The sequence below is a fragment of the Eucalyptus grandis genome, chromosome 3 (genome assembly GCF_016545825.1).
Source record: "Eucalyptus grandis isolate ANBG69807.140 chromosome 3, ASM1654582v1, whole genome shotgun sequence".
In the NCBI taxonomy this organism is placed as follows: Eukaryota; Viridiplantae; Streptophyta; class Magnoliopsida; order Myrtales; family Myrtaceae; genus Eucalyptus; species Eucalyptus grandis.
In genome coordinates this window covers 38,544,920-38,570,767 of record NC_052614.1, presented here as the reverse complement: position 1 = coordinate 38,570,767, position 25,848 = coordinate 38,544,920, and the positions used below count along the sequence as shown (strand labels likewise).

General features: G+C 41.0%; 3 protein-coding genes across 3 annotated transcripts; 1 reads left to right on the top strand and 2 right to left on the bottom strand.

Moving 5' to 3' along the window:
* The first annotated feature begins 1,089 nt into the window (after positions 1–1,089).
* LOC104439627 (RING finger protein 141-like) lies at positions 1,090–1,767 on the top strand. The gene has a single exon (XM_010052664.2). The coding sequence runs from the start codon at positions 1,090–1,092 to the stop codon at positions 1,765–1,767; it is 678 nt and encodes a 225-aa protein (XP_010050966.2).
* A 1,117-nt stretch (positions 1,768–2,884) lies between these two features.
* On the bottom strand, positions 2,885–5,891 carry LOC104437408 (U4/U6.U5 small nuclear ribonucleoprotein 27 kDa protein; the record flags this gene model as incomplete). The annotated part of the gene is made up of 2 exons (XM_010050348.3): positions 2,885–3,407; positions 5,177–5,891. A coding segment is annotated over one exon (693 nt), but the record flags the coding sequence as incomplete, so codon positions are not given.
* A 1,643-nt stretch (positions 5,892–7,534) lies between these two features.
* On the bottom strand, positions 7,535–12,576 carry LOC104437409 (serine carboxypeptidase-like 18). The gene is made up of 14 exons (XM_010050350.3): positions 12,270–12,576; positions 11,296–11,441; positions 10,695–10,771; positions 10,447–10,569; positions 10,161–10,263; positions 10,012–10,049; positions 9,693–9,794; positions 9,460–9,546; positions 9,192–9,347; positions 9,035–9,106; positions 8,823–8,941; positions 8,188–8,301; positions 8,023–8,077; positions 7,535–7,913 (listed from the first exon to the last, which is right to left on the bottom strand). The coding sequence occupies exons 1-14, from the start codon at positions 12,479–12,481 to the stop codon at positions 7,830–7,832; spliced, it is 1,488 nt and encodes a 495-aa protein (XP_010048652.1). The 5' UTR covers positions 12,482–12,576; the 3' UTR covers positions 7,535–7,829.
* Positions 12,577–25,848: the final 13,272 nt, after the last annotated feature.

Sequence of the window (25,848 nt, the reverse complement as noted above, 5' to 3'; positions counted from 1 at the left end):
GAAAAGACTAATTCAGGATCTGTTTTCTGCTTTATGCCAACATTTTAGATAGCCAATCATAATGGATACGCCAGGCTCATGTATGTCTGTATGTATGTATGTATGTATGTATGTATGTACGTATGTATGTATGAGATCCATTTATCAGAGAAGCAGAAAGCTTTTCTTGAACTATGCGATGTGATCTGCATATGCATCGACGAATCCATACTGCCAATCTCGCACTGATGCTACTCTTAGCGTATTAAATGGGAATAAATTGACTAATCTGAATTCCCAAAGCTGAATCATGCTAAATTTTCAACATCCACCAAAAATACCACCAAGCAGAATTTCACCCTGCATTTATTAACCCTTGACGACAGAAATTACAATGCGACTCACGCATACATGTGATTAGAATTTCATTGATTTTGGTTCTTCAAAAAACCTAACTCTCCATTCCGTCCGCACCACGACACTCAAAAGGAAACAACTCGCGAGCGTTGATTAGCACAGCCCCGAGGAATTGAATCAATCAGAGAGGGATGGACGAACATTCATCTTCCCAAAATGCCTAAAGAGAAAGCGGCGGCGGCGGCGGCGTCGAATTGGCTTCCGAACGTGGCCATCATCTCTGTTTCCTTGTTTGGTTTCACAGAAAATCATTAGTTTAGAAAAGAAAAAATAGAATTTGATTAGTTTCCTTATCGAGGCACGTCCACAGCACGGTCCTTTCAATTTTCAGCGCATGTTTACAAAACAGGAAAGTTCAGACCAGAAAACTAACGGCTATATAATAAGACCCCCGAACCTGGCTACATTGTGTTCCATTGTTTATCATCTCCAGAGAGAATTAGAATTTCCTATTCTGCACAAACCCCAGATTTCATCGATTCTTGGTTTCGAGGCAGATTGCTGCGTTCGCACTTCGCAGGAGGGAAGTTCCCGTTGTTTTTGGTTCGTTCAATTCTCGGAATCTCTTTTTCTTGAGCTTCTTTTTCCGTCTATTTCTCGATATACATCCACAAAAACTTCCAGGGTTTTCTCGTGATTGGGTTTCAACATTACACGTGAAATCCTGTTCAGTCCACTCTTGGTAGCAACGGCATGGAGGAGACGGTCTATTGCGGATATAGTTTGAGGCTGAAGCCAAGAAATTCTGATTCTTCTGGCCTACCGACCGCTGTCTTCAACTTCTCGGTCAAGTGGCACCATTCGCTAGTCTTCGTTGATCAACCGGGAGTGCCGACAAGTTTCCAAGACACTACACTGTCGGAGTTGAGTCAGTCGCTTGAGATGCCACTTTGCATCTTATCATGGCAATCCCTTTGCGAAATGCACTTGGAGAGAGTTCTTGATATTTTGGGTGTTCATCACAGCTTTCGGGCTGATATTACAAGAATTATTCTGTGTACGACGTTTCGGGCATTGGGTAATGGCCATGGAGGGTTTGACGTGAACATAAATTTGGCATTGGCCATCCGAGATGAAGTCGAAATGGAAGACACCGAGGAAGCCTCAATCGGAGGATACGAGTCGGATCCCGACCAAGTCACGCGAGGTGTCTCCAGAAGCACCATTGGAAAGCTCGAGCAGAAGAGCTACTCCGTTCGAGACTCCAACGGATGTTGTTCTATTTGTTTAGAGAAACTAGATGGGGAAGACAAAGTGATGGAGATACCGTGTTCGCATTTATTTCATAGGAGGTGCATCGTCAAGTGGCTCGAGAGGAATAATTCGTGTCCGCTATGTCGTAGCAAAGTAGAAGTAGAAGATCCCATGTAGTTAGTAGTTAGTTTTTCAGTTTGTAAAATTTCTGATGAGAAATGAATTCTCCTTTTTTTCGATGGATTGAGTAATTTGCTGCGATTACTTTGGGAACAATGCAGTGCCTAGCTCAAGTGAGCACCCAATGTCATTCTCATCTATGCTAATCGAAAGCGACCCAATTCATTTCACACTAGCCATTGATCAAGGCACCGTAGGAAACATCATTTTTACTCGGCGCTGAATCAAACAGCAGAGATATTGGTGGCTCCATCAAAGCACCCTGTCTAAGTCCCAAAGCCTACAACACGAAATTCACCAATAAACACAACGGCAAAGAGACGAATTATATAAGACGAGGACTGATCGATACAATCGGATTCGACGATGGACAAGGCCGAGCACGATATGCCGGTCCAAAGTTCTTCAAAGATAGATAAAGCAATCAAGCACACGTGCACATATACACACTCCATAACAACCGCCATCACATCGGTGCTGCGAGTCCTAAAATTCTGGCCAGCCAGTTGATCATCGTCTTGTCGTTCACTGTCAGATGTCTTTCGCTATTCGGACTAGGGTTCGAACAAAGATGGAATCGCCTGGGGTTATGCTAAACAATGGGACGGAGATGAATCTTAATGGAAATGGCATGGAGGAATCGAGAACACCAAGAACATGAGGAATTTTGAAGGCTTGGAATCAGATCAGCAAAAATTGAACAGCCTTGTACTAAATTCTTCCAGGGAAAAAGAACTATTTTTTTTTATGGTAAGGCCTTTTATTTTGCTTTTCTGTTTTCTTTCGTTACATTCCGATGTGGATAATTCATGGGTACTCAATGTAAAACTCTCTTCTATTTCAAGAAAGTGCCTATTCATTGCAATAACTAAAGAGACAGAAAACGATGGCGGCTAAAAGCATTAAAGGTGAAGTACGAGAAAGAGTCAATGCGTTGAATTTCCTCATATTTAGAAATAATACAGTTTTAGGGGCAATCTTACGTAATCTGAGAACCTAATCCTTTCAGGGAAGAGAACAAGCGAATGAAGATGGGACGAGATGCGCTGAACAGGAAAAATGCCAAAGAGAACGTTGAAACGAGTTACGATCATCAAAAGCACGGATACCCTACTAGTTTCTAAAAGAAATCAAGATTCATCACAGAAGCAATGTAAAGAAATTTTGATAAGAAGTTCTAGCGCCTCTAGCACAGCTCCTGGTTCGCTAGGTGCATGATGCAGTAGAACAGTCGCAGGATAGATTATCCAATTACCTCAGGAAAAACCTGCTAAGTACAATATTCAACTTCCATGACAAATCACCAGATTTAACTCTATGAAAGTGTTTTCCCTTGCTGCCCTGCAACTTTGGTTCAGATAATTTCTGGGGGTACATCCCTCAGAAACAATCAGATGGTCTCAACCGCGCCTCATTCTCTGGTCAAGACAAATCACCATCCGTCGTTTCTTAGCAAAGCAGGAGAGATTAGCCAACTGCTGAGGTCAACATAACTAGAACCACATTTCAAGATCAGGTACAAAATGCTGAAAATGAAAGTTCATCCTCCCTGCTGAATTTGAAGCATGTAAACTTTAAGGCTTTTGAGTACCTTGCTGGCGACAAATTCTAAGCATGAATAGTCCTTCAGAATTGACCTGAGATAACACAGTTCCCTCCCTGAGAATACTGAAATAGCATTTCCAAATTTTGAAAGATTGACAAAAAGTAGTTTGCATCAAGAGCACCGTAGAAGTTCTTGTATTTTTTACTGCACACTACCATGTTGCTCTTATTGCACCTCATCTGGTGCTTCTTAAGTTTTTCCTTTTTTGGTTAGCTTGTCCTTTGTTCTTGTTCTGACATTGTATAACTCTATTAATAGTCCTTTACTTATGGAGAAAATAAATTTTGACAGCATATTAAAGATTCGATGTGGACATGTTAAGACTTTCCATTCCACGGTCACGCACTTAAACCACCATCGCCATCTTTTTAGTATTGATCAAGGATGAAGCTTTCTCGATCATATCTGAGATACCAATTATAAGTAACAGATCTAACTATCTATCCATCTAAACACACAAGAAACATGTTTCTTATGCTTGAATTTTCACATTATGCAAAAATAGTTGTTATTGCTGGAGTCGAACATGGCCCTGCATTCAACTATCTCACCATCTCACTATTATTGTCATTGATCCTGAGTATGCAGGAATAGCCCTATGCAGCAATACACTGGAAGACAAAAAGTACATTAAAATAAAATTTTGCACTCTTGACTGCCAATATGTTGTGCAAGACACTACTGCCTAACTTGGTGAAGTGTCTAGGTCAATAAGCTTCTTTCTTTTACCTCCAGAAAAAATGATAAGCGAGTAATCATAATTGCAGTAGGAATATGTCCTCTAAAATAACATGACTTGGGGAACATGAGCTCTCCATTCAACAATATGCAGCACATGGGGGAAAAGCAAATTCATCTTGGTTTTTCTCAGTGTTTCAAGAACAAGCAGTTCAACTGGTTAAGCATGGTCCTGTCCAGTTTCAGACTGTTGAACCTTGAGTGTTCAAAACCTAATTGAACCTGGACTGACCAGGTTTAATTGGTTTCCAGAATAAAGAAATGATGCACGGATGACATTTTAAAAAGGGGATTCAGGACTTTGAAGTCCTTGGGCATTCCTTAATCATTACAAAGGTTTTGGCACTGAGTTATGCATCATATGAAGAGTTTAAGTCAAAAGGCACATTTTCTAAGGAGAAAACATGAAGTCAGTCATTAACATGTGATTCAAACTTACGACCAAACCAAGCATTCCGGTAAGTATGAAAACTGGCGATAAACACACATCAACAAATGCTGATTGACTAACTCAAGTTTAAACAAGTGGTTAATGAGAAAACTACGATCTCTATATACAGACTAAGGAGTCTCTTCGGAAGACACAAACTCCAACGGTATGAAGCCACAGGACATAAATTGTGAAACACAGTCTGGGCAGCTGCATTTCAGGGCTCGAACTAACCAACATCAACGTCCTGACGAAACGAAATGACTGCAACCATGATGAAGCCAAAGAGCAGCAAGACAACCTGAACAATTTTCAACAATAGAGACTTCCTATGCCACAAACCAGATCTTCCCAACCAGACACATTCCAGTGTTCCTTTTAAGTCCCTTCTAAGTAGGATCAATTTGAAATACAAGAAAGGAGCTGTCCTCTTGATCAGTCAATTTCCCTCAATTTATCTGATGTCAAATAACAAAAGACTAGCCAAAATAAACACAAACTTTTGTAGCTTTCTTCAGGTATCTGAGTCTCTAACAGAACAAAGCATCACAAAATGAAAGAGACTATTGGATATATGCATCTAGCAAAAGACCCAGATGCTCAAACCCAACCACGGAGGAGAAAGTGCGCACCTTGAATTGTTCCAAATCGGAGCTATCTGTTCCTTTCCGCCGGCAACGGCCGATTGAACCCTCCCCTCCTGTTCATGTACTGCCTCGGCTGCCGCTTCGTCACCGGCCTGATGCCACTCACGTCCGCCCCCGCCACCGGCTTCCCCTTCGTCGAATCGAACCCGACCGGAATCCCCAGCTTCTTCATTATCTCGATCTCATCGTCCTCCGCGGCCCCCGCCTCCTCTCCCCCCGCTCCCCCGACGTCCTTCTCCTTCTTGCTCTGCTGCTCCTTCGCGATCCCGTCGAGGAAGTCCGACACCGCCCTCTCCCGGTCCCTGTCGCCCCTCTCGGCGGGGGCGGGGGCGGGGCGGGAGCGGCGGCGAGTCGCGGCGGTGGCGCTTCCTCGCGTGCTCGTGCTCCGGCGAGGGGCTGCCCCGGTTGCGGTGGCGGCGGTGGGCCCGGTCCTCCGGGGTGCGGGACCGGTACCTGTCGGGGGAGCGGCCGTGACGGGGGCGGGCGGCGTGGTCGGGCGTGCGCGACCGCTTGCCGCGGCGGTCCCGGTCTCGGTCTCGGTCGCGGCCCCGGTCGCGGAGGTCGCGGTCGCCGTCCTTGTCCCGCCGCCGGTCCCGGTCGCGGTCCCAATCGCGAGCTCGCTCGCGGTCGCCCATGGAAGGGATGGATGGTGAGGGAGGAGGTGGGGGCAGCCGGGGGTTTTAGGACGGTGGAGAGGTGTTCATTTCTTGCTCTCCTCTAGGGTTTTTTTAATTTCCTACGGTCGATTCTGGTTTCGATTGAAATATGGAACCTGACCGTCGGAATATGTTCACTAAATTTTAGAACCAGAAACCTATTTTGTATATCTAAAAATCTAGAACTGACCCCACCGTCTATTCAGATTTCATACATACTCTTGATCAAATAACAATGAATCTTCATCTTTAATAAACACCGTCACATTCAAATTAGTGATTTTCAGATTACACACAATTGGATACCATAAAATGCGCAAAGATATAAAATAAGAAAAACATAAGGACTTGTTTCGAGTTTGGAAACATACCTACCAAATCCTTTCACCATAAGAACTTAAAGCACTTGAACAGAAATACGATGAACATATTCTGGCAACTGTGCACAGCTCAAATGACTCAAACTATGACTACAATACTCGTGATGGACGAGACCGCTGAAGTGTCGTTGTCCGTACAATTTCACTGTAGCAAGTTACTATTCACTTTTTTTTTTACTATAGCAATAGGCTATGAAAGTTACTATTCACTGTCACTATTCATACCGTGTGAATAATTCTCTATCGAGATTTTCAGAAGCCTTTTATTTGTTCCCGGACCCGTGAGCTTGGTCTTTATTTGTTTGTGTAACCTCTTAATGCCTATAAAGGGTGAGAGGATGTAATGTATTGGACAGAGTCCCTCGAGTAAAATGAGTGTTTTGTGAAATTCTCTATGACTTTCTAAACCTCTTCTTTTTCTCCAGCCTAAAAAGATCATCTGACAAATGCAGCTCGGATAGTTAAAAATGTTACCATCCTGGTGTTCTATCTAAGTGTCTCTAAGTTCTAATTAAAGGGTATAGTAGTTTTCTCTAAAAGATTGTCCTAAAGAGCTTGAACTGGAGTTGAAACTTAACTTGCATATTCTAAAACTTGGAATTGAACTAGTTTATGTTCTTTAATCTATTTTGAAACGATACTCAACCCCACTCAATTTAAGTAAAGCCGAAATATGTCCTCATAAATTCTTAAATAACTTATTCGTCGCAAGATTGCACTAGCAAAGTGGTGGCGATAGCTACCGTTGGCCTCCTCAATGATCGCGGCACAGGGATCGAACCACTTGAGCTACCCCGTCGAGGCGATGGTCACACATCTACGGCGACCACAGTGGTCACCTGAGATTTCGCGATCTCCATCCTCAAGTCTCTCTCCCTTCATTTCTTCTTTCTGGCTCTATCGGGGCGGCCGGCCACTCGAGCTATCGGGATGAGACCACTCTCGCGGTGGCTGTCTTTGGCAGCCTCCGTTGACATGCTCTTTTATTTGCCATGATCACTCGACACTCGAGACAACGTGACGGAGGCGGCCACCGCGATGGTGGTGGCTTTGCGGTGTTCTACCCTCATAAATCCTCTCGATTTTTTATTTGCTATTTATCTATTTTATTTTATTGGCTTTGTAAGTGATTTTTTAAAATGTTTGAAATGTTTGAGTTATTCTTTTCAACATTTAATTACAAACTTCGCCAGTATATAATAAATTGCCTCATTCTTTATCTATTCTATCCTTCTATCCTACCATAATCTACATCCGGACAATCAAAGGTAACTTTACCGACGTGCCGGCTACCGACAGAGTACTTGTACGAGGGCAGTCCCCGCCCTAATAAGAAGCATCATCTCATTTGCACTTCGATACAAAGAAACTTCTGATCATCAATGAGAAGTTTTTATTGTGAGTTCTGATGGCAATCTCATTTCTCTTCAATGAATGCCAGCTCTTCCGACCAAAAAAAAAAAAAAACTAACGACACATGAGCATTGCCCTCTCGAGGCATCCCCGAAACACTTCCTAAAGTCCGGCGACCGGACCTCGTCATAGTTTCTCCTCATAGCCGGCCAGATTCGCCCCGGAAAATGTCGGCTCGACCCCTTCAGATCACAGGTACCAATAAGCAAGCCACCGGTCCAGCATCTCGTAGCATTCCCTCGGCTTGTACTCCGGCGCAACATGACCGCCGCCCTGCAACGCAAGATTTCCAATGTTAATAACAACTCGTGCAATTACAGAACCGTCGACCGTCAACCAACGACCGAGCACTTGAATGCTGATCGGAACATGGTTCGGTTACCTTCACAGTGGCGAAATCCAAAGTGAACTGGTTACTGGTGAACTCTTCAGTATACCTGCTCAGAAGAAGAACATCATGGCCTTCTGGTTAGTAAAATCCGGAGCTGTGCAGCACCGCCGCAGAACGGGAGACTTTTAAGACAGGCGAAGAAAGAGAGGGGCTTACCCGGCGACTTGGCCATTGACGTACCACTCCCGCCATGCGGTCGACAGAGTCAGATTGAGAGAGAAAATCCAGAAGTGCGTGCCCAGGTAGGTGACGGACATGTCGTGGTCACCGCTGCGAAATGAATAGCCCCCGAAGGAAGCAGTGTTAGGATTCTCTACGAATTAAGATAGTCGAATTTCCGAGCCCCGTTTCAATTTTCGCCGCCGCACGATATACAGTCTTTTTCAGTTCTGATATGTCTGTTGAACATGAGTAAGATCTGAGAAGCAAAGATGACATAGCAATGTAGTATGACAGCATTTCAAGTCTCTTTCCTTAACCAGAGCTCTCAGTAGGTGCAAAAGTTCGTTGAGTATCAGGCTGATTCTGTATCATCTCCGGTAGCGTCGGGAGCTGGAAAATGATTTTTCTTCTCGGCGATTGATTCCTCGATACAGCTTGTCGAGTCCCGGTCCTTAAGGTTTCTTACATTTTCCGTTTCTAACATACCTTTCGGGTCAGAATCCTAAGCTTTCGACTAGTCTTTACGTCGTTCAGAACTTCGAAACACGAAGGTTCATCTCTAATATCTCTATGTTTGCGAACGATCTATGTACACATGCACGCGCGAAGTGGCGAGATCTCGCTCTCACCTGTAGATAAGGGCTCGAAGGTTCGTGTTGCTGAGATTTTGGTGATAAGGGACGCTGCTCGAGACCGTCTTCGTGTATGCTAGACTGCTGTTGCATCTCTTCCAAACACCCTTTGTGCCCTGTCGAAAGAATGTCACCGGTTCATCAGCGACGTCGGCAGACGTCGAAGTAGCGAACATGTAAGGTGGAGTCGAGGTTTAGTATCTCCGTACCTCTCGAATTCCAAGGGCAGCTCGGACATCCTCGTTGTTGGCCCATACGCCGGACAGTACATAGTTGTACTCCTGAAGTGCATACATGCTGTATAGTCAATCAACATAGACAATGAACGATAACACATATCTAGAGAGAGCGAGAGAGAGTTAATACCCGACACCAAAGCGCGGGATTAGGCTGCGCGGCGAGAAAGCCTTCGTAGTCATCTTCAAGAACCCTTCTGTATCCTCGATTTGCCTCGACCGGTCTCGAATACGCGGTTTGACAATTAGGCTCCAGGATTTGCATGAGGTTTATTTGCAGGAGCAACTGAAGGATTTTGCAGAAACAGGTCCGTGGTTAGTCACAGTGGAGTTAGGAGTTCATATGACAATTCGTCCGACTCGTGATGAAGATCTAGTTACGGAATGTCTCGTCTCACCGCATCGATCTCCTCGATGTCCTCCAAACATTCTGTGTTGTTAGCGCTCACATCGACGTAATTTCCTCCGCAAGATTCCATGGCGTCCTGATTTCACAGAAAACTACGATTTCAGGATACGCAACTATGGCTTCCATCTGACTATACTGAACTAAAGATACTATTTCAGCAGGTACTAATGTGTGCACCGAGGCTTTCGATAAAAGGACGAGACGACGAGGCGAGAGACTCACGGCGTAGAGTTCATCTGATATGAGCGCCACTCGGTGAGCAAATGGAATCCTCGAGTTGTCGTCGATGAAATCGTCCGTCTTCGGGTTCCCAAGCACATACCCCTGTCCAGAAAACCCAATTCACCTTGTCAATTATAAACATCCAAAGTAATGCAGGAATTGCTCATCACAAACAATCTCACTCCAGATCTTATTTATCAGACGATACCAGAGGTTCTTTCTCGCCTTCAATCTAATATTTCGATAAGTGCAGAAGCGAATTTTTGCCTAGTTCGAAGTATATAAGCTCGAAGAGAAAGGTAGGGCAATAGACATTTACTTTGAGATTCATGAATGGCTCCTCTCCAAGCAAGTTTCCTGCAGAAGAATCAGAAACGAAGTCGGCTAAAATCGACCCGAACTTAAATTCAAGACGGAGAAGTCGGTAAGTTCGAGACGAATGAAGTAACTTGAGGGGCAAGAAATTACCGTCGAATATCTTCTGGACGATGATCGGAAGAGGTATGCCCGAGTACGAGTCCCCGCCGATGTAGAGCATGTTCTCAATAAATTGAGGATGACTGAGCAAGAACTGCATAAGAGTTTTGAGAATGACAAGAACAAACAACAAACGCGCATCAGTTCCGGAGCTGGTATCTTTTCCGGCCACCCGGCCGTCCCTCTAGCCCGACCGATACGCCGCAGCTCGATTCACGCTTAGGACTTTTCAACACTTTTGGAGACAAATCGACATTGTCGGGGACGTGCACATTACCTTCTGCAGGAATTCATAGGTCTCGTTCGAAGATTTGAAGTCATCTGTGTAGTAGTTTTCGGCGGTCGTGGAGTAGGAGAACCCAGTCCCTATCGGCGCATCGACGAATAACATGTTGAGGCCCTGCAGGGGTCGATGTCGCCGCGTAAGAACGGCGGCAGCAATTCACCGGACGATGTCCGAACTGAACCAATGTTCTCGAAGAAATCGATGAAAAATCGTTTGGGAGGGAAAAGAAGATGAGGAACCTGTGTCCATGCGTACGGATTCTGATGAAGCGATGGTATGCTCCCATTGTATCCCTCGTAAGTAAAGGCCAGCGGACCTGCTCAATCATTTCGTGTTAGAGTAGACTTGATTATAATAGTCCTCACGACCCTCCGGACCTGCTCGAGCCGATGCCACTAGAAGCGTGGATTAGGGCTGATCTGAGCAAGCAATTTCCTTCTTCGGATCCCGGCGGGCACCTAATTGGGCCCGCCCGGCCCTGATAATCTTTTAGTATTGAAACTTTTTTTTTAATCATTGGCCAGCCCAAACAGAGGGCATTTGGGCCCGGCCCGGCCCATTAATCAAGTTCACTAGAGTTTTCATCAAGTATACACTGGCTATAGTTTCGATCGGCCCATTGACCAGTATTCCGATCGGTGGCTCATAAGCACGGACATCACCCGTATTTCGTTAAGTTTACATGTGAGCGATATCCGTGCTTGTGACCCATCATCAATCACGAAATCCAATCTCAGTACATCTCAATGCGATCGATGTAACTTCATGGTGAAATCTTTTCAAGTCATCTTAAAAGCTACTGATGAAAAGAACGACGAGATCGGGGCGATCGGGGATTACCGCCTTCGTAGAGGAAAGCGGAGAGGACGGAGCAGCCGGGACCTCCGGTGAGCCAAAGCATGAGCGGGTCCTGGGACGGCGTCCGCTGCGACTCCACGAAGTAGTAGAACAGTTGGGACTCGTTGGATTCTCCTACGCCTATGTACCTTCACACGACACCAACGACAACGACAACATTAAAAAATTAAGTATCATCGTCAGTCAATCAATGTCTACTGCTAAATAATTATGACAAGAGCACAAAATGGAAAACCAGGTCGGCTTTGTCATTTCTGACATAGTGTTTAGTGCGGCACACTTCTCGTCACCTTGTTTCGCGTGCTTTTCAAATATATTTAGAGGTTAATGTCACGAAAACGTACGTGATAAATCTACTTTAAACTTTTTTTTTATCATCAAAACTCTTTAAAGTGATATGATTGTGATAAATTTATCATTTATTTTTTTCATTAAATTAGATTAATATGAAAAAATACTACAAATCGGTATGCTTGGTATAAACGGAGGATAAAACCTTAAATCAATACGTATATCCAATTTGACAATTTGACTGTAAAATTTTAAAAAAAAAATTAAGAGAAGATAAATTGATCACAAGTATATCAATTTAAAGTTTTTTGTTGTCAAAAAATTAATTTCAAATAAATTTGTTACTTACGTACTAGTTTGAATTTTTTTGTTGTATCATTAACCTCAGTATAAAGGGGGTCTCGTCAAGGCACTCGTCACATATAGTGGAGTGGAAATATTTCGATTTCTAGAGTATTGATCGAGTATAAGACAGAAAATGGATGGACGACATTGAAAAGTACAAAATTTTCTCAACAAGGTGTCCGTACACTCGCTAACAAAATCCAGGCATCTAATGCTTGTCGGCAGGGTTCCACGCCTCAAAAAGAAAGAACCAAGGCCCCCACGTCCTCCTTGAAAACGAGAAGAAAAGAAGGGAGAGAGAGAGAGAGAGAGACACTCACCCGGTTTCGAGATAGAATGGAAGATCGCCGTCGTAGCCCGGCAGGTTCTTGACAACGTTGACGGAGGTGGCAGGGGCGCCGGCGAACACCAGCAGAAGAAGAGCGTAGGAACAGAGCATCACGAGGGCGCTGCTCACGCCTCGGCCTCTTTCGGCGGCGGCGGACGGACCGTGGCTTCTTCCCCCGGCCGCCGCTGCAGCGTCCCGGGTCATTGCGTTATTTTCACTTGTTCAGACGCCGAAATGTCGCACTCAAGCTGTCGAAGTTGTGACACCCTTTTGTCAATCCCGGGTTTGCTTTCCCCGGACAATATCCGCCGATAAATACGGCCGGGGAGACGAGAAAGTTAGCTGCCCCAGCTACCAACATTTTTCTGGTGCAATGAATGACTAAAAAGATCACGCCGCACGTTGACCCCATATGCATCCCCATGTCATCGAACTTTCTAACGTACCATTCGAAAAGACTTAGGTTACGAAGAAAATGACCCATAATGTTCTCACATACCAGAGCAGATTTATTCGCAAAAAAAATTGACGATTTAAAAGATTTTTTCTTAAGGTAAATACCATAAAAAATCCCAAATTAGTACATCGGTGATAAATTTACCTTAAACTGATCTTTTGACCATAAAAAAATTCCAAACCGATACATTAATAACATATTCACTATTGGTTAGTTTTTGTTAAATTTTACTATCAAAACACATGTATCAATTTAGATTTGACCCTCTATTAGTTATAAGTGTACCAGTTTACGATTTTTCATAATATTAATATAATTTAATGAAAATTAATGAATTGTAAAGGTGTTAGGTTTTTAGTAGTCAAAATTACTTTGGAGTAAATTTGTTAGAAATGTATCAGTTTGAGATTTTTTTTCATGATATTAACCATTTTCTTAAAAAAGATTGGTATAGTGCTTATAAACATGAATAAACGAAAAATATTTTCTTCATTTACAAAATTATTTAGATTAAATTGTTATCGATAATAAAAAAAAATTTCTTTTATTAATTATTTCAAGAATAGAATAATTTATTCTTAGGAAGAGAAAGATGATTTCCAAAATATATATTTTTCATGAAACAAATAGAATCTTTGCAAAAAATGAATAATTTAAAAAATATCATCCAAAATATGATCAATTATGTCTCTTGAAATAATTGGTCAACAAAAATATCTTCCCTATGGATGACAATTTATATCTAAGTATTTTCGTAAATAATTAAATTATTTTTTTGTTGGTTCTTTTCTTAAGTGATATAAATAAATTTACTTTATCAAAATATTTTTAAAATTATTTGTCTGATACGAAGCAAACGCATTATCTGTACCCATGTGCACTTATAATCTATCATATTTGCCTGTCGGACAGTCACTGACAGAAAGTGGACGTAACCCATGCCCTTCGGTCAGCGACACCTCGGAAGATTACAATTTTGTTTACCTTTTAGGGAATAGAATAGTACAGTTTCGACCAAAAAAGGGAATAGAATAGTACAGCGTGATTTTTTCATGAAAGGAAATTTCTATTTTAGCTTTTTATGAGTATCTATATTGTCTGCAAAAAAATAGATTGGTCAGTCTGCTGAAAAACTTAGGATCTGTAGGGTAATTTGAACAAGTGTTGAAAATTAAAAATTTGAATTTTTATGTTGAAAAACATAATAAATAAATAAAAGCTGAGCTAACTGTCACCCTATCAATCTGCATATCTTGGATGGAAACCAATTGGCTTTTTCAACCGGTTTCATCTTTTACCCAATATTTCCTTCTTTTTTTTTCTTTTTTTTCTTATGATTTTTATGTTTTCTTATGCCTCCAGAACGCGGGCATAAGCTGCCTCAAGAGTAATGCATGGCTATTCTCTTAGGTCAATATGAGACACCTGTTGATATCAAGCACGTTCGAAGCGAAAATGGAGTTGTGGGAGAAGATCATGTACGACGGCAAAGCTAAACATCTCGCCGGGGTCACTGTGCCACTGCAGCGAGCCGAGATGGTTCTGAGTGTGCTTTGCAAACATGACCGAAGAAACCCTCGAGATCGCCATCCGGCACATTAAGGCATTAGTCGAATCTGCCTCCAAAGGCCGCGATGAGGCCATTAGTGGTCGAAGGTGTGACAAGACCATTGTCGCGAGGAAGACACATTGTCATTATTGTCTGTATTAAACTATATACTTTGAAGCTTTAGAACTTTTTCAATAGTAATTCTAGTCGACACGACGTAATTTCCTCTTATATATGTTATAAGCTTGATAGTAGTTTGCTAAATTAATGCACATGAACTTTCTTGTAGAAGAGAACAATCCCGATCACTTAACTAGTATTGACTTTCCTGTGATTTTAGATCACATGGTACGGTATTTCCAAATTATTTTACAATAATTATGTAGAATTATTTGCAAATTTATGTCATAGCATCTACCAATTGAATTAAGATATACAATCTGCTAGGATGAGGGTACAAAGAATTTCATTGATTTTCAAACAATTGGTAATTTAGATAAGATAGAGTCACTATAACTATTCCTGAAATTTGATTTGCAATCAATAAAGAATCGAGGGTTTTTAATCATTATTGGTACATGTTATTATTTTATTTGAAATAAAATACCTTGCTATAAATTGACTTTTTATTTATATAAAATGATATAGGGTCAAGTGTCTCTTGGTCATGTGAATTTTCTTAAGTAACCAAACGTGGAAGTTATATTGGGTAAAATCTGTATAAAAATCAATTAAAAATAATTTTTTTGGCTTAGTTTTGACTCGTGTGATCCTAAGATTGATTTTGTGATATTTTAAGTCCCAACACATCTTCACCTACGAGATTTTGATAAATGGGGTAATTTTTTTCTACTAATTCATATTCTTATTTTGTTTTTTCTTTACTTCATTTGTTTTATGTGTAATAGATATCATTTGTCTTATTTTTAGGTCGTTGGAGAGTTATTTTAGAGCAATTTGATTTTAGCGAAAGGACTAAGAAGCCAATTCATTGCACAATGATTTTTTTATTAGTTGCAAAACCAATATTTCAAGTGTGTCTTCATCTTTTAAATTTAATATATCTATATAATGATATTAACAATTTTTTTAGTATGTGATAATATATTTTTTACTTATAATTATTTATATTTTAATATCTAATTTATTTTCTTTCATCATATTAATGAAAATTGATTGCGTGGGGCCCCTTTACGGTTTTATCTGTCAATTTAAGCTTCTAATAAGAAAAAAATCAAAAATCAAAAAATCAAATTGCGTAAAAGATGGAAACCGGTTTCCATCCAACTAAGCCGCACTAAAAAAAAAAAAAATAGAACTTTTTTATGACAATTGAAAAATGGTAACTAAATTTTATTAATTTCTTACCAAACTTATAACATATCTTAGTAAGATTCTAGTTATAGTAGGTTATTCATATGGGTCAAATGAATTAAGTAATGCACGATGCTTATTACATTAAGGGCGCGTTTTCTTGAGAACAATTTTTTATCAGAAATGATTTTTTATTATTATATTTCCATGAACAATTTATGAGAAAAAGAATGTGCTTGATAATTGTCCAAAATCTATATTCTCAAGATAGAAATGCATTTGGTAGGATTCTTAAAATTTTTTGTTTCTTTTAATTTTTTATACTTTTATTATCTTTATCTTTATCTTTTTCTTTTTCTCTTCTTCTTCCTCCTTCTTGTAGCTGGTCGCCGACCCATGGCAGTGGTTGACGACTAGCTAGGCGAGCCTCAGCCTCCCTTGATTTGGGCGAGGTTGAGCCTTGCTAGTGGCCAGGTGAGCCTCGCTAGGCCATCGACGAGGCTCGACTTCGCCCAAGCAACGTGAGGTCAGCCTTGCCCTACCCTAGTGAGGCTGAGCCTCGCATCAGCTGGCGAGATCGAGCTTGCCAACTACCAGTGAGGCTCAGCCTCGTTGGGCCATCGCTAGGCGATGCCAACCTAGAGGTGGCTTGGTGAGGTCAAACCTCACCGGTGGCTAGGTGAGCTTGGCCTCGCCAAATTTGGGCGAGGTTGACCTCGGCCAACCATAGTGAGGCTGTGAGGCTCAGGCCGACGAGCCTCACCATGGCTTGGCATCGCCGTGGGCCCGCAATGCTCTAGGGAGATCACCAACCCTCATCTGGCTTATCACTAGCCATGGCTGAGGCCATCGACTGGCCAAAAGGAAGAAGAATAAGAAGAGAAAAGAAAAAAAAATAGAATTAATTCTAGGAATTGTTCCTGAGAATAAGAAGTAGTTTTTTTTCTACTTCTTTATTCTATTCCAAATCTATTTCCAGGAACAAAAAAAATTGAGGGAATAAAAAATTTACCAAATGGATTTCTATTCTTTTTTTATTCCCTGAATAAAAAAACAGAATCGTTGTTCTTGGAAATATTACCAAATATGCTCTAAGGGTGCGTTTGGGAACCACTTTTGGGGAAAGCCTTTAGGAAAATGCAAATACCTTTGACTTAAAGGTGTTTTGTAAAATGCAACCGTGTTTGGTAAATTATACTTTTGAAAGCTCTTTGTGAAGTGCTTTGAGCAAAATAGTGTTTGGGAAATTACACTTGCAAATGGAGTTTTGTGGTAAAAAAATTAAAAAAAATGACCGGCAAGGGCAAATGGCCTTCAACGACCTCCGGCGACCGCCGCCTCCGGCGACCTCCGGCGACCCCGGATCTGGGTCGCCGGAGGCAGTCTGGTCGCGCGCAGAGGTCGCGCGGAGGTCGCGCGACCAGACTGTTTCGCCGGGTCGCGCAACCTCGCGGCGACCGGTCCGGCGACCGATCTGGTCGCCGCGAGGTCGCGCGACCTCCGCGACCGATCTCGGTTGCGCAGAGGTCGCGCGCGAGGTCGCCGCGACCAGATCCGGTCGCCGCGAGGACTGCGACCTCCGGCTGACCCGCGACCTCCGGCGGACCCGCGCGGAGGTCGCCCGACCCCGAGGCTCGCGACATCCGGATTTGGTCGCGCGGCCCCGGAGTTCCGTACGGAGGTCGCGGTGCGGCGACGGTCACACGGCAACGCCGCGACTCGCGGAGGTCGCCCGACTCTCCGACGAAGGGCGGCGAGGTCGCGGCGTCCTCGTAGCGGTCGTTCGCGAAGAAGATGAACAGTGTTCATCCAAGGGCACGCACCGAAAAACCAATAATTCATGAGGACAATTTTGGAAAAAAAAAAAAAAGTGAACAGTGCTCCTCAAAGATGCAAAAATGCTTTGAAAGCCCAAGGCAGCCCCCCACTTGCCTTGGGCTTTCAGCCTTAAAAATGCTAGCATTTTGCCTAAGTCCCTTTCAAAGTTTTTTGCCAAACACCATTTTTTGTGCCCAAAGGGCTTTGGACTCCCAAGGGGCTTTGGGAAGTGGTTCCCAAACGCACCCTAAGTGAACTTTTCACTTAATCGAGATATTCAATCCAATGCTAATTAGGGTTATCAAATAAATCTGACCTTATTCCATGATAATTTCTAACTTTCAACGCTTAAATTGAATTATTAAAAAGGCCCTTAATCTTTACATGACTCGTTATATATTTGCTCATTCTATATGGAAGTTCCTACTTTTGTTTTGACCCTGCCGTCGGGCTATCCCCTGTTATAAAACATAGAATATGCTATAGGCGACAGTCGTTGCAGATATCTAAACTTGTCTTACTTTTTCACTGAAAAAATTGATAAATTGACGTGGGATTGACTAAAGTTTAGCAGACAAGCGATACGGCAAAAAACAACTTTTCGATATAAAAAATAGGTTGTGCTCCCTTAAATCAAGCCTTTTTATTGACATTGTCATCGAAATCCGATGGCCGATTTTTCTATCTTTTAGAGTATCAGAAAGTTTGCATTTTTCTGATTTCAAGCACACGACTAGGAGTTACAACACAAGTATCCCAACATAATGAAAACTAGGTCAGTCAGATATCTAATGAGGAAGATATCACCGGTCTCGTTATTAATGATCTTTAAACTAGAGCCTAATATCCAATGCTGTTTTTGAACTATTAATTTGTTTAATGTGGTTCCAAAATCTCAACCCAATATGCAATGTCGTCTTTGATTTTTTTATTTATTTAATATAGTCTATGAACTATTGATAAATATTCAATCCAATCCCTAAACAATATGAAAATGGCAAAAATGGAATGACTATATTAACCATTTACTAACAGTTCATGAATTATATTGAACAAATTAAAAGTCCAAATATGATATTGCGCATTGGGACAAAATTCAGGTAATATATTGCACAAATTAAAAATTTAGGAATGACATTACATATTTGACATGAAGTTCAAAGATCATTCATATTAGTATCTCAACTATTTTTTAAACCCAAAGGAGGCCATGGTGCTCTCAACCATACTAAGAGTTCTCGAAATTAAACGAAAATTTCTAGACCTCTTAAAAATGGTGAGTAATAATTTTTAGTAAATTTGGATAATCAAGACGAGGCTCGATTCATACACCCCGAGCCTGTAACCCCGGCCTATGCTGAATTTTTGGGTCCATGATATTTCGGATTTGCCCCACCAGTATTAGGTTTATTGTAAAGATTTCTCTCACCTTGAGAGATCATCGTTGGGGCAGAATTTTTCTAGAAAAAATCATAGCTTTTATATTGCCAAATGGCTGCACATCTATCTCGAATTCATAACCGAAGGCCCCATGCATACAAAATGCAATTACTGGAATAAATTTGGAAAAGAAATGATTGTGTGACAATTTTTTATATACTGTGAGAATAACGGTCTACTTTGGACCATAAAAAATCAAATAAAAATAATTAATAATTGTTGTGGGACCCATTTATTTAAAAATTTATAAGTCACGATAGACTGTTATTGTGACAATACTCTAATGACTGTTATGGTAGCAATTTCATAAACTATTTTTTATCCAAAAATGGCCGAATTGTAAACAACGCTACTTCCGATTAAGGCCAGTATTTTGAAACTTGATTGTGCATGATTTTATGAAAACGACATTGCATGCATCATCTTTTGCCATGTTATATACTGGCCTAGCAAGCATGTCATTCATCTCGTGTCATCACCATTATTTATGACATCTTTTATGTCACTTTCAAATGTATTTTTCTTTGTCGCATCATTATTCATGACAAATCGACCTTTCCCTTCATTGGTCTCTGTGTTGTTTCGCCACATCATCATGTGAATCATATCCCATGAGGCTTCCCCCACACCATCATTCCATGTCATCCTTAATGTATGTCATTTTGTCACGTCATTATATCTATGTCTCCTTTGCCATGTCACGGTGTTCATAGGATCACGTCGCCATGTCTTTTTGGTCACCTCCTTGCCACATTATCGTTGGTGCTCCTGAGTTGTTTCACTTGTCTCTCTTTACACCGTGTCATTTTGTTTATCTTCTTGCCAGGTCATTGCATATGCTTATATGTCATCACGTGTCCTCGCCATGACATCAATGTGTCTCATCATAGTTAGTCGTTAGTTCTATTTTTCACGTTGACACATCATTTTACACTTCCCACGTCATCGACATGTGACATTTTTGTGTTTTCTTTTTTTTAAAATGACAGCTTCACACATTGAGCCATGTCACTAATAACTATTTCGTGGTTTGATAGCATCACCACATAGTAATTTTAGCAAAATTCCATTCCTCTTTCGGGACAATTTCGATATTTTCTCAATTTTAGAGAAACATTTAAAATAAAAGGAAAAAACAACAAAAAATTATAAATTGCGCCCATTGTGACACATTTATCCTAATTTTTTTTCTGTGACATTAGGGATCCCAAACTCATAAGTTTCATTTATGCGACATATTTACTCTTTGTCAAGATTTTATTAAATAAATTTTCAGCCCAAGCAAAGCCATTTTGATTTCACTTAAGCTAATGTTGGCAATGTTAATGCTCTTTGCTTTCTAGTGTTAATGTAGGTAGATTTTTAATAATTCTTATTAATAGAATTATGACAGAGGGTAAATATGTCACATAGATAAAAGTTTGAGATTTTTGATATCATAGAAAAAAAATTAAAATAAATATATTACAATAAACATTGTTTAGAATATTATGTGACCTTACCCTCCCATCAAAGAGCTATGTTAAAGAAAAGGCATTGTGGAAGGTGTTCATCTCTCACATATCCGGACCCCCGATCTCTTGACTCGGGATTTTATGCAAATTTATTCAGTTTGCCTTTTCTCTTTTTGCACGGGTGGTCAGTTGACCTTTATCATTAGGATAAACGGTTCTAGATTGACCTTTAAAATAGATTGACTGGTCACGACTCAATTTTTTTTTTTCTCAAAAAGAGATTTTTAGTAGAAACGAATCTTGTAAATTAAGAAAATTTCACCATTCTCAATGCATTATTTATGCAATCATAATCTTGAAAATCGAAGCATTATTAATTAAACATGCTTGACAAGCATCATGAAAGCACTTGTTCACCAGAACCCATCAAATTTTAGCCAAAAAAAGAAAAAATCCCAATCCCCAAATTTGTGTCTGTTTTAGGAATAAGGAAAATTCAAATAAGAACCTGGAGTAGATCAGTTTTCTCAAATAAAAATCCAAAATGAAGTTTGTGTCAGATAAAGACCTAAAGTGGATCCATTGTCTCAAATAAAGACCCGAAGTGGTTGAATCAATTCCAAATAAGGACCTAAGCTTGCTAGTCAAACAAATATTCGCCAACTATCAAGCATGTAACATTTTCGACGACCAATGTTTGGGCAATTTTGTCCAACAAAAAAATCTAGGGAAAATTAACAAATTTTAAAATAGAAATAAAAAACCTAGGTTTTCTATGGTCTCCCCGTTCCTTGTACCCATCTCCCGCAAAGTCGAAGACCCAAATTTTCTGCCAGTTGAATAACCTAAACTTAATTAATTTAGAATTTTCCCTTTTTTTTTCCAATCACAAATTTCTGACAACATTGCCCCTATTTTAATCACCGAAAAATGTCTGTCGACGAGCTAAGGTCCTCAATAGAGATTAACTTGATCACTTCAGGTCTTTATTTGACACAAAATTCACTTCGGGTCCTTATTTAAAATAATGGGTCTACTTCGGGTCGTTATTTGACACAAAGTTTACTTTGCGTCCTTATCTAAGAAAATATATTCACTTCAGGTTCTTATTTGGAATTTTCTCTTAGGAATATGGTAACGGCTAAGCATTTTGAATAGGAGATGTTGCTTTTCCAAATGTCACTGAGCTACAATTATTGGACTTCCTTAGTTAGCTGAGCAACCGTTGACCGTTAGCGAAGCCAAAAGCCATTACCATCTGGAGCAAAAGAGTGGTAGTTCACTTGAAAGTGCAAGACAGTCCGATTGATCTGTATTTTTGGGGCGAGGGCGCCTCCTCTATGACTTTTGGACCATGACATTTATGATTTGGACGTTCCGAGTAAGGATCGGACGATGATTTTTGAGTATAAGAACTTGTTCGATAGCATAAAGCCAGTAGACAAAATCGTCGTGATTGAGGTTGAGTTCAAATTGTGGCGCTTCAACTTTGTTAACTTAGTCATACTCCTCACACCTGCCTCTTCTTGTAATTTGGTAATCTGGAGTTACCTCTGATGTCATTGGATCATCACCAGAGCTTTGACAAGGATCGGATCGTCATGGCATGGTCTATTAAGACAATGTCTTCTTGTTATTCCTATCTCACCAGATTCTCTAGGAGGATGAGGACTCGTTCTATATCTCTTTTGGGGATACTCAATGACATGATCACGCCTTTCGTAATGTGCTTGTTCCAAACTCAAACCTCTCGAATCATGATAAGCTATTTTTGTTTTTTTAAAAGAAAATATGAGATGGGATGAGAGATAAGTAACAAAATGAATCACTCAAAATGAGTTCCACCTTGAACTCTGATACTAAATTGATGCGTGTGTTTTCCGGGAAGTGTATTTTGAGTGATAAAGGGATATATTATGATCACCACCAAAGCATAAAGGACTTGCCACCAGCCAATAGTGGTGTCAACAGTTTAGTTTGATTCGGTTTTACAGAAAACTTAAATAAAACTAAACCGTTTGGGTATGCATTAGCTTTAAACCAAACCATGCCCCCAAACCAAATATAACCCAAACTGAGTATTTGTTTCGGTTCGGTTTTTCAGTTTTCTTTTGTGAAATATTAAAAAGAGGTTTAGTGAAAAATGAGAGAAATTGTGTAAATTTTAATATTAAAAAGATGAGCAATTTTCAGTTTGGTTTGGTTAACTGAACCGGAATAAAAAAAAACGCTTATTTTTTTAGCATCCAAACTAAAATCCGAACCAAACTGAAAAATGCATGAAAATTTGATTCAGTTTGAATCGATTCTGGTTTTGGTTTGATTTTCTGGTTTAGCTGATGCCTCTACCAGCCAAGGATAAAGATTGAGATAGACGAAATTCACCACTAAGGCCTAAAGGTAAACCACTAATTAAGAATAAAAGACTTTTTGGTTCACCCCTAAAAAAGAATCCACCAAGACCAACCACTTTAGAAGATAAACAAACAACGAAAGAAATTGATCATAATAGTCTCCGATTGCTAGACAGTTGGTTAGGAGTCTCGAAGTTGACAATAGACTTGTAAATCGACATATAGGTAGTGGATCATCAATCATGAAATCGACAACTAACTCATAGAATTGACATCTTCAAACTTGGACCCACTGAATAAAATTTAGCCGAAATTGATCTTTGCTTGCAATACTTGAGGAGTGTTCTGGATTCAGCCGGTGAAGTCCCCGCATCAGTCACTGAAGAGTGTGATTAAAACAACGTCATCACGTTTGATTCCAAGTTATCTAACTATTGGCAGGGTGAAATAGGTCGAACATTGTTCTTCGATGTAAGCCCGTGTTAATTTTTTTTTGGGACATTTAGGGTGCGTTTGTTTGTGTTTCTGTTTAAAAATTGTTCCAGGGAACAGAAATAAAAAAAAGTGTTTCTGTTCCGGGGAACAATTTTTGAACAAAAAAAAGCGTTTGGTAAATTTGTTCCGGAATAAAAAATAAATAGAAACACATTTGGTAAATTTGTATAATTTTTTATTTCTTTTTATTTCTTTTTTTTCTTTTTTTCCTTTTTTTTTTTTTTCTTTTTCCTTTTTCTTCTTTTGGCCGGTCGCCGGCCTCGGCCATGGCCGGCGACCGGCCGACGAGGGCCGGCGGCCTCGCCTTGGCCGGGCGAGCTCGAGCTCGCCCAAATCCAGCCGAGGCCGAGCTCGCCCGGCCGCCGGCGAGGCTTGGCCTCGCCGGGCCACCGCCAGCGACGTCGACTCGCCCGATCCGGCGAGGCCGAGCCTCGCCGGCCGCCGGGCGAGCTCGGCCTCGCCGGATCCGGGCGAGATCGAGCTCGCCCGGCCCGGCGTGAGGTCGGCCTCGCCGGGGCCGGCGAGCCTCGCCGTGCTCGGGCGAGGCCGCCGGCCCTCGTCGGCCGGTCGCCGGCCATGGCCGAGGCCGGCGACCGGCGAAAGAAAAAGAAAGAAAATAAGAAGAAGAAAATAAAGAAGAAAAAGAAGAAGAAATAAAAAAGTGTTTCTAAGTTTTGTTTGAAATAAGAAACACAAATTTTGTGTTTCTTATTTCTTTTCTTTTTTGTTCCTGAACAAAAGAACAAAAAGGAACAAACGCACCAAACGCGTTTCTTTCCTTTTTGTTCCCAGAACAAAAAAACAGAAAAAGTGTTTAGAAACAGAAAAAAGAAACACAACCAAACAGGCCCTTAGAAGTTCGCATCGAAATTATTCAAGCATAAATAAATACGTACCTTCTTTTGCTACCATTCCAATATGGGGGGCTAAGCTTTATGTCAATGCTAGAATTAGGTAGGACTAGAATCACCGGTAGACATTCGTGAGTAAAAAAATTAAGCAATGAAACATCGATCGTAACGTGAAGATCCTTAGTCATTTGATAACCTAAATCTCTGTTTTCTTCCATTGCTGATTGGCTTGAATTCATCAATGCGCATGTGGGAATCGCAACATGAACCCAATCCATACGAACCCCAGCTAACTCATAAAACTGAAATTAACTAACATCAAGCCCTTGGGAATCACAACGGATGTTCCACGAATCGGCAGAACGGGCTGCTGTAAACAATGTTGGTCTCCACCTCTAAGCACTTCGTGACTTGTCAACTAATCGTTCCATTGAATCATCATGTTTTGCACGTGAAACGCGTGGTAAGGCTGCTGCTTTCTCCATGCATGATTTGAAGAAAAAAACAAATGATTATTCCAGTGACATGAACGATCAATGATGTAGAATATTAGGTTGGGAAGGGAAGGAGGAGGGGGAGAAAGTGAGATACAGAGATTAGTCTCTAAAAAATGTTGTTAAAGAAGGAGAAGAAGGGCCTACGTAGACACTGATGAGGAAAAGTTGGGCGCTCCGGGCGAAACGAATCAAACCTGTGTAATTCTTGGATTTTGGTGGGGTAGCATCTCAACGCCAAATTGTGGTCGAGAAAGCTTTTTAACTTGATACAATAAGTGGTTACCCATTAGAGCATTTCTTTGCTATGGACTTAGGTAATGTAAATCGAGCTTCACCGTCGCAATTCGGTTTTGGAGCAGTCCGCCGGCTAAACGGTACGAAAGTAAAGTGTAATGCACCTAGCGGCTCGGACCGACATGATCTTATGGTACGGATGCACTATATGCATGTAAAACCGCATTATTGAATGGATCGGATGCACGCACCGATCTGTTTGGCGATCTCTATGGACCTAGAGAGCCTAGTGCACCTAATGACATTGTATCCTGATTGGTCACCTAGGTGATGATGATCGAAGAATTAAGAATGAAAGCGTCTATAGTTTGGATGCATGCTACTGGTGTAAGCAGGAGTAGGTGACGATCCATTATTGCTGTCAACCATCATAAGCACAACTAATTTTCCTGCTGCTGCTAGTTCAAATTTAGGTCGGCTCCTTGAGATGTAAGGCCATGACTGAGTTAGCCATGGGAGATCAAGATTATTTCCCCAGATCATTAAGTACAAAAAATACCACATTCGAACCACCCACTCCTTATGACCAAAAAAATAATTTAAAAAAACCACCCACTCCGGTAGTCTCGAGGCTAGAATGGATTTTCTTCGTCGTACAAAATCTAGGAACCCTTCTTCCTAGGCTTGAGCTTAAACTCAGCTGTGCTTTTATTCCCATTCGCCTTCATTATATGTGAATCAATAACTGTTCAAGCCTGATCATCCCTCATTGTATGCATGACCTCGTACGGTCTTGATCCTAACATTTCCTCTTCAACGCCGAGACACACCGAAAGAAAATCTCCAGAAACGTCCCAAAGCACATAATAGGACAGCTTATGGTACATTGTAACCATGATTTTAATGAAAATTGATCCGAAAGAGAACGTGATACCAACGAAATAAGAAAAAGCTGGATTGTCTTGTGCATATGCGAATTTTAAGGCGACTAGGTCTAAACCCTCAGTTAAATCAATACTCCAGCTCAGAAACACACCTTCATTTTCGTGTAAAGATCATCTTCTTTCACGAGTACTCCTTACAATGTTCATGTTATGAGACAGAGGCA

What these genes read in the sequence shown, in the direction of transcription:
- LOC104439627 (XM_010052664.2), top strand. Translation starts at nt 1,090, where the DNA reads ATGGAGGAGACGGTCTATTGCGGATATAGTTTGAGGCTGAAGCCAAGA.
- LOC104437409 (XM_010050350.3), bottom strand. Translation starts at nt 12,481, where the DNA reads ATGACCCGGGACGCTGCAGCGGCGGCCGGGGGAAGAAGCCACGGTCCG. An exon ending in ACATCGAGGAGATCGATGCG is followed by an intron (nt 9,348 to 9,459) that starts GTGAGACGAGAC and finishes AAAATCCTTCAG; the next exon opens with TTGCTCCTGCAAATAAACCT. An exon ending in GTCAATGGCCAAGTCGCCGG is followed by an intron (nt 8,078 to 8,187) that starts GTAAGCCCCTCT and finishes TCTTCTGAGCAG; the next exon opens with GTATACTGAAGAGTTCACCA.